This window comes from Corylus avellana, chromosome 4, assembly GCF_965113065.1.
Source record: "Corylus avellana chromosome 4, dhCorAvel1.hap1.2, whole genome shotgun sequence".
In the NCBI taxonomy this organism is placed as follows: domain Eukaryota; kingdom Viridiplantae; phylum Streptophyta; class Magnoliopsida; order Fagales; family Betulaceae; genus Corylus; species Corylus avellana.
The window spans coordinates 3,205,336-3,214,599 of record NC_142493.1 but is presented as its reverse complement, the minus strand read 5'-3'; the positions used below and the strand labels follow the sequence as shown (position 1 = coordinate 3,214,599).

The following is a 9,264-nucleotide window of genomic DNA, read 5'->3' as shown; positions in this document are numbered from 1 at the left end:
CAGAGTTAAAAGAAACCATGGCAAACCTCAGTTTCTTCCTCTCCTCTCTTCTAGTCCTAGCAGCACTCCATGGCACCCACGCAGTTGATTACATTGTCACGAACCGGGTGGAAACTACCCCAGGCGGTGTCCGCTTCAATAATGAGCTGGGCGTCGACTACACTAAGGAAACGATGGCATCCGCCACCAACTTCATCTGGAACCTCTTTCAACAAAGCAACGAGGTGGACAGAAAGAGCGTCGAGCGCGTGAGCCTCTTCGTCGATGACATGGACGGAATCGCGTACACTAGCAACAACGAAATCCACGTCGGTGCCAACTATATCGGAAACATAACGGCGGATATCAAGTTGGACTTCAATGGGGTGCTTTACCATGAAATGGTACACATATGGCAATGGAATGGTAACAATCAAGCTCCCGGAGGATTGATTGAAGGAGTTGCTGATTTTGTGAGGTTGAAGGCTGATTACGTGCCTTCTAGCTGGGTGCAGCCAGGGGGCAGGGATCGGTGGGACGAGGGCTACTCGGTGACGGCGCGGTTTCTAGACTACCGCAATGGTCTCAAGGATGGGTTTGTGGCAGAACTCAACAAAAAGATGAGAGATGGTTACACTGACAACTACTTCGTGGAGCTGCTAGGGAAGACAGTTGATCAGCTTTGGAGTGACTACAAGGCTCAATATGGAAATTAATTAGGCAGCTTAGCTATAAGCCTATAACTGATATAATTAGTATATTAGTTTGAATTAATAAGATGATCGAGATGCAGTATTAATCTATGATCATGATAAAATAAAGACACTTGTGAAATAAATATTACTTTGATCGGTGAAATCTCTCTCCCAGAGAATATTTTACTATTAGCATCAAGTTGTATCTGTGAATTTGGAATTCGAATATATGAAGATCATTTAAGCCTGATGTGGACTTGCATGGAGTTATGTTTTAAACATTTTCAAAGGCCATTTCATGATTTGTGTTATAATAATTGTGTGAAAAATTACTAGAGTAATGTTAGGGACCATTATTTTATCTTTTTTTTTATCCTTCTAAGGTTAATATGGCTTTTAAAATCACTATTAAATTTTAGATGAATTATACTTGAATTTTGATCTAATGGTGATTTTGAAAGTCACATCAACTTTAGACATTAGGAGGATAAAAAAAAAAAAAAAAAGATAAAAATATGGTCCCTGACATTACTCAAATTACTATGATATAAGCCAAAAAGTTCCCATTGTGAATATACATTTGCTAAGACATGCTAGAAATTAAAATATATATACGTACACAGATGACAGATCAATTTATATTATGTTCCAAGATGAGTTCGAAAAGTCATTAATGGTAGCTGTTGATATTTAAAGCCTGATTGAGATTGCGTTAGAGAGCTTAAAAAATAATTTTAGTACATAAAAAACTGTACCAAACAAAAAGCTGACGTGTTTAGTAAAAAATTTCAATATATATATATATATATATATATATATATATATATATATATATATATATATTTCAAATTTCAAAAATTTGCTGATAAATTTCCTGATGTCATCACTGAGAAATCACAGCTTCAAAGATTTCTTGGTTCTCTAAATTATATTGCTGATTTCTACAAAGATTTGCGAAAACATTGTAAACCTTTATTTGAAAGGTTGCAAGGCAATCCTCCCCCTTGGACTGATATCCATACTTCTCTTGTCAAAGAAGAGTGGGGTTCTCCCCCTCCCCCTTTTGGTATCAGAGCCATAAGTGTTGTCGGTCTCTTTGCTGCCTTGATTATACATCTTCTCTCTTTCTCCCCCCCTGAGTGCATAGTCTTTGCCTCCTCCTTTTTATTTACCCCCTGTTAACCTTTCTCTGTGTCGAGATCCTAAGTGTTAGACGGTAGTCTGCCACCCCGTCACTTTTGTTGGAACGGTAGTCCACCACCCCGTCACCTCTGTTGTAAGGAACGGTAGTTCGCCACCCTGTCACTACAGTGTTGAGGTATCTGTAAGTCCCGCTTAAGCCTGGAGTTGGCGTCAGGGCGTGAAGAAGAGCTGTGGGTTAGGCCAAGGGTATGTGCGAATAGTTCTAGTTTCAGCTTAGGGCTAGGCCAAGGGTATGTGTGGATAGTTTCACCAAAGGGCTAGGCCAAGGGTATGTGCCGATAGTCTGGTGTCTTAGGAAGAAGCCTTTATCCAGAGACTGATTACACAGTGAGTGAGTACCTAGGATGAGATCCTTTAAGACTTCACCCAGTGAGTGATTATGAGTTTAGTTTGTGTGTCATAATGTGGAGATCTACATCTTCTGTTAGCTCTAATTCCAGTTTACCACCGGACGTGGTTAACTATGAAAATATTTTGGTTGATGGTGATAATGATTTCAGTAAGTGGAACATTCCCAAGCTGGACGCTAGGGATGTCTACAATACTACTTGGTTTCAATCTTCTTTTAAGATTCAATATTCTGTTAAAACTGTTGAACAGACCTTTCCGGTCACGGGTAATAATCAGACTATTACCTTGTTCAGCAAGCGTTTTGTGAACAATGCTCTTGCTAAAAAGTTCAGATTTTTGCATATTGGTTCTGTCCAAGTTGCAGTCAAATCCTTGACTCGACTCGGTATTAATGCATCTGTCTTGCTTTGTTTGCGTGATGCTCGTTTTCTTGATTTTAAAACAAGCATTATTGGTTTAATTCAGTCTTCATTATTTGGTGGCCCTGTCCACTTTGATGTTTTCCCTAACATGACTTTGAGTTTAACCGATGTTCATATTCTGAAAGCACTGACGCTGAATATTCTCACATCTGGTTATAATATGGAAGAAGGTAGCCATCCTGTTGCTATCATCTACCGTATTTATTACAAGTTGATGAAAACAAATCTTGATCCACGTGCTGTGATTAAGAATACTGGCAAATCGACTCTGTTGATTCAGAGCTCTACTCAGAATGCTCATATTAAAACTCCAAAAATGATTCGGTGGGCTGAGATTGAACTCCCCAACGAGTGGCTTTTGGAGAATGTTGCAAAACCTTCTCGAGTAGTCAACGATGCCTCTAATCTTGATTACATCCAACAATACATGGATGGATCTGTTAAAATCAATTTTGCTGATTTGGGATATTCAAACAGAATTGAACGTCCCCTGTTGATTAACGAACGAAGGAATTCTTTTGCGGGTTCAACGACCTCGGAAGGACTCCGTCGTAGAGATAAAGATGTCGACGAATCCCTTAACGATTCTCCTCATCTTCATCCCACAGTTAGTCCTGGTTTGAAACTCAAAGGAATTTCCACTGATTCCCAAGTTTCATCTGCTTTTTATTCTACGAAAAATCATCCACTGACGGATGACGATCGTGGATCTCTTTCTCCCTCTGCTTCTGATTTTGTTGCTCCTATTCCTTCTGATTTTCCTCATCAGTGTAATGTTATCACTGCCCACATCAGAGATTTTTTCTCTGTCATTGATTGGAATGCTTTGAACAAGGATTTTGCTTCAAAAGAAAATCGTGAGTTGCGGCATTCATACCGTGCCAAGTATTCCCAAAAGGAACGAGATCGTATCAAGGTCCAATGGGCCGAAGCTATGATCGAGTCCCAGACTCACATTTTGTTCTTTGACTTTCTCCAAAAACATTTTCCGGACGAAAATGATTTGAACGTTGTCAAAAAGAAGTTTGTCAGAGAGGATAAATCTGAAATCAGATCTTCCCATCCTCCTACTGAGACCACTCTTCTTAATGTCAACAACATGGTTATTAAGTGTTCCCCTTTCAAAACTCATGATAAGGACCCTATCACTAACGATAGGAGAATCATCGAGCAATTTGAAGATCCTCTGATTTCTCTCCCAGATTTGTCAAAACTTTCTTATCAAAAGACTTCTCAAGAAAATCTTGAGAAAATTGACAAATTCCTTTCTGAGTTTTCTAATGATTGTGCTAGTTCTTCTAAACAAAAGATGGCCAACAAAAAGGTTTCTTTTCCCGATTTTGAAAAGCCCTCTCAAGAACCAACTGATTCTAACGTCAGAATTCTTGAACAAAACTTTGGTAGGATTGAAATGGAACCTAATTTCCAAAAGACCTTTGACGGATCTGTCAATCCTATGAAAGGTTTTGAGTATGCTCTTTTCAATAGAATCAACTATGGTTGTATTAGTACTTGTTCTGTTCTAACCAAGCATGAGGAACAAAGCAATGCTAAAACATCTCCTGAAAAAACTTTGGAAAACTTTTCAAAACAAAAATCCAAAGAAGTTACAATCTCAGATTTAAAAGACGAGATTCGTAACGCCAGGAAAGAAATGGTTGATTTAAAAAAGAATAAGCATCTCCCTATCTCTGTTTCTGAAAAAACCCATTTTGTCAATTTAATCAACAAAGTGGTTCCTCCCAAATGGCATTCTAACGTGCATATCATTGTTTCTCCTGATTTTACTCTTGATGTTATTGCTTTGATTGATTCTGGTGCTGATTTGAATTGCATCCAAGAAGGTTTAATTCCCAGCACATATTTTGAAAAATCCACAAAACGGTTGCATTCAGCCAGTGGAGAAAAGATGAATATCAAGTATGAATTAAACAATGTTCATGTTTGTCAAAACAATGTTTGTTTTCATATCCCTGCTGTTTTGGTTAAAAATATGACTGATAAAGTCATTCTTGGTCTACCTTTCATTGCCATGCTTTACCCCATAACAATTGATGACACTGGTGTCTCAACTGTAAAAATGGGATTTGAAGTTAAATTTCCTTTTGCTACTAAATCTGAAATTGATAACGGTTGTTTAAATTTAGTTTCTGCTAAGCATAAACAACTCAATTTCCTCAAACAAGAATTAAGGTATAAAAAGATTGCTGAACAGCTCTCGGACGAGCTTTTGCAATCAAAAATTTCTGTTTTCAATACCTTGATTGTTGATTCTGTTTGTTCTGATTTTCCTAATGCTTTTTGGCATAGGAAAAAGCATATTGTTTCCTTACCTTATGTTAAAGATTTCTCTGAAAACAAAATTCCAACTAAGGCTAGGCCTATTCAAATGAATGCCGAAACTTTAGAATTTTGTCAAAAAGAAATTGCTGATTTGCTTACTAAGGGTATTATTCGAAAGAGTAAGTCCCCTTGGTCCTGTGCTGCTTTTTATGTCATGAAAAATGCTGAGTTAGAACGAGGTGCCCCAAGGTTAGTCATTAACTATAAGCCCCTCAATGATGTGTTAGAATGGATTAGGTATCCTATCCCCAATAGGAAGGATTTGGTCAGTCGTCTGAACGACGCTGTTGTTTTCTCTAAGTTCGATTTAAAGTCAGGTTTTTGGCAAGTCCAGATTAAGGATAGTGATAGGTACAAAACGGCCTTTACTACCCCTTTTGGTCACTATGAGTGGAATGTTATGCCTTTTGGTTTGAAAAATGCCCCGAGTGAGTTCCAGAATATCATGAACGATATTTTCAACCCATTCAGCCATTTCACCATTGTCTATATTGATGATGTTCTTGTTTTCTCAAAGTCCATCGATGAACACTGGAAACATTTGAAATCGTTTCTAGAAACTATTCGATATAACGGGCTTGTTGTTTCTGCCAAAAAGATCAAACTCTTCCAAGATAAAATCAGATTTCTTGGGTTTGATATTTCTAAAGGTCAGATTCGTCCTATTGACAGGGCGATTCAATTTGCTGATAAATTTCCTGATGTCATCACTGAGAAATCACAGCTTCAAAGATTTCTTGGTTCTCTAAATTATATTGCTGATTTCTACAAGGATTTGCGAAAACATTGTAAACCTTTATTTGAAAGGTTGCAAGGCAATCCTCCCCCTTGGACTGATATCCATACTTCTCTTGTCAAAGAAATCAAACTCCATGTCAAGACTCTCCCATGTCTTGGCATCCCTTCTGATAATTCTTTCAAGATTGTTGATACTGACGCCTCTGATATTGGTTTTGGAGGTATCCTGAAACAAGTGGTTTCATCAGAATCTAACCCAGAACCGTCTGAACAAATTGTTCGATTCCATTCTGGTTCTTGGAATTCTGCGCAGATTAATTACAGTACTATTAAGAAAGAAATACTTTCTGTTGTTTTGTGCATTACTAAATTCCAGTCTGATTTACTCAATCAAAAATTCCTTTTACGGATTGATTGTAAATCTGCCAAATATATTTTGAAAAAAGATGTTGAAAATATTGCATCAAAACAGATTTTTGCCAGGTGGCAAGCTATTTTAAGTGTTTTTGATTTTGATATTGAATACATCAAAGGCTCCAACAATTCAATACCTGATTTTCTTACCCGTGAATTCTTGCAGTGCCACAATGGCCAGCAACAAGGGGAAGGAAAAGGTTAACCCTGTTTTGAAGCCTTGTCCCTCTATCCCACTTGACATGATTCCCCTTGATTTTCTTGGAGAACCTGTAACCCATACTTCAACAGTTTTTGGGAAATCCCCACTTATTGTCCAGTCAGATTCTTCTGCATTTCATGGTTATATTCCTCTTGCTTCAGATTCCCAGACGGAATCCAGCTCCCAACCTGGTTCTCAGACGGAACCAAATTCTAACCCAATTGTTTTGTCTTTTCCCTGGGTTACCCTACCATTTTCTCAATATTTGTTTTCTTCCCAAGATCTCTCCAGGACTCCTGGACAGTTAGCCTTCAATTATTTCCCTGCTCATTTCCATTGGATTCCTGAGCATCCTTTGAAGGATTTATCATTTTTCACTGATATTCTAATTAAAACCAAATCCATCAAATTCAGGAATATTCCCAAGAAAGATAACCCTTTAACGGCTATCGGGACTGTTGCCTATATTGTTAAATTCATCTCTGTAGAAGAGTGGGGTTCTCACCCTTCTCAGCTCCTTCCATCTTCTAATTCTCCAATTTGCTTCTCATATTATGACTATGTCAATGCCTGGTTTCGCTTTATGCTTTACCAGAATTCCGAGTCCAAACACTTTTGGTTTATAACTTTCATTGAAGATTTCAATTGCCAGCTTCCCTCTTGGTTCAAACATTGGTGGGATTATTTTGGCCTAACAATTGATGTTCTTCCTGGTCCTCTTGTTTATGCTTTTCACCTTTTCTCCTCCCATGTTGGCTGTAAAGGCTTTATTGCCCATTACAACCCTATTTTTTCTCCCATGCTTTATTTTGCCAGAGAATTCAGAATCCCTTGGTTTCTCAAATGGAGATATTGCAGAAATCAAGAGAAAATTGAAAGGCGATGGTTTCAATGCAAAACTTGGACAATGTCTCCAAAAATTGGTCCCATTGTTAAAAAAGTTGAGCTTATGACTAGCAGATATGATGCCATTGTGCCATACTCTGCACCTACTCCTCCTGTCCCCAAATATTGTTCTAAAAAGAAGCAATGGATTCAAACCTATCTTGATTCTATTGGTCCTCTTGACAATGAAGAATAAATCGGGGTTGATTTCATGTGATTTTTGGGCCCCTAACGGTCCTCAAAGTTCAGCTTGGTCTAGCCCTTCAAATGGCTAGTTTTCTCAGGTTTTCTCAAAGACTGGCTTCATGACGGCTAGTATAGTTCAGTTCGACAGAACTAGCCCGGACGGCTGGTTTCAGATTGTTTGGTTCTCCTTGATCTTAGACAGATCACTATTCATTTATACTTGGAGTTACTGTGCAAAATCACTGTTCACTTTTACTGTTCATGTCCGGACGACACGCGCAGGATTACTGTTCAGATGCACTGTTCACTCACTATTCAAGATTTGTCCGCCGACACTACAGTGCCGACAATCTACTGTTTCAAATTGATGCTTTCACTGTTCAGACTGGCGCCAGACGTGCAATTACTGTTTACTTTTACTATTTGCTTTTGACCGCATGAACGCGGCTCATGATTGTAATTTACTGTTTTTACTTTTCTCAAGCCTATATAACGGGCTCCCCTCCCCCATTGTAAGGCAGAGGTTATTTGAGAGGTTCCTTGAGACACTCTATCCTCCAGCCATTCCCCTTCTGATTCTTCTTCTTCTATCCTTACTTCAGTAAGTCCTAACGCTTACTCTAGCAAAGGTTTTTATCCGTATAATCTATAACGATTATCTGTTATCTATTCAGTTGTTTATTTTTGATTATCAATTGTCATACCGCCATCTTGGACGGTTCTATTGCTTTGATTTTCAACTGCTTATGTTCTGCATCTATTATCACCTCCCCCTCATCCCCTGCATCTATATGCATACTGCGCTTCCTCCCCCTCCCCCTTTTGGTATCAAAGCCATAAGTGTTGTCGGTCTCTTTGCTGCCTTGATTATACATCTTCTCTCTTTCTCCCCCCCTGAGTGCATAGTCTTTGCCTCCTCCTTTTTATTTACCCCCTGTTAACCTTTCTCTATGTCGAGATCCTAAGTGTTAGACGGTAGTCTGCCACCCCGTCACTTTTGTTGGAACGGTAGTCCACCACCCCGTCACCTCTGTTGTAAGGAACGGTAGTTCGCCACCCCGTCACTACAGTGTTGAGGTATCTGTAAGTCCCGCTTAAGCCTGGAGTTGGCGTCAGGGCGTGAAGAAGAGCTGTGGGTTAGGCCAAGGGTATGTGCGAATAGTTCTGGTTTCAGCTTAGGGCTAGGCCAAGGGTATGTGTGGATAGTTTCACCAAAGGGCTAGGCCAAGGGTATGTGCAGATAGTCTGGTGTCTTAGGAAGAAGCCTTTATCCAGAGACTGATTACACAGTGAGTGAGTACCTAGGATGAGATCCTTTAAGACTTCACCCAGTGAGTGATTATGAGTTTAGTTTGTGTGTCATAATGTGGAGATCTACATCTTCTGTTAGCTCTAATTCCAGTTTACCACCGGACGTGGTTAACTATGAAAATATTTTGGTTGATGGTGATAATGATTTCAGTAAGTGGAACATTCCCAAGCTGGACGCTAGATATATATATATATATATATATATTTGACTTTTTACTCTAAAAATAGCCAAAATGCAATTTTGGAAAAAACTTAAAAATGAAGTTTTTGCTGAAAGTTTGTTTTGATTTTAAAACTCGATCTATTTTCAAACACAATTTCAAACATACTCTTTAATTTTCATCAAAAACGAATTAGTTTTTTTATTTTTTATTATTTATAAATAAAATTCATAATGGTGAAGATTCAACACAACATAGACAGCATATAGTTACATCTGCAGGTGGTTTGATTACTTGCAATTGAGCTCTTCCCAAATTGTGCTCGTATTTCTTGACTTGTAGAAAGGGAAAAGTCCCAAAATAGTCCATATACA

At 38.5% G+C, this 9,264-nt stretch overlaps 1 protein-coding gene across 1 annotated transcript; it reads left to right on the top strand.

Annotated features, from left to right (window-relative positions):
- On the top strand, positions 1-922 carry LOC132179676 (uncharacterized). Its single transcript, XM_059592430.2, has one exon. It carries the CDS (start codon positions 18-20, stop codon positions 693-695), a length of 678 nt encoding a protein of 225 aa, XP_059448413.2. The 5' UTR covers positions 1-17; the 3' UTR covers positions 696-922.
- The last annotated feature ends 8,342 nt before the right edge of the window (positions 923-9,264 follow it).

Bases quoted from the DNA above. Each gene is read 5' to 3' on its own strand.
- LOC132179676 (XM_059592430.2), top strand. From the start codon at position 18: ATGGCAAACCTCAGTTTCTTCCTCTCCTCTCTTCTAGTCCTAGCAGCA.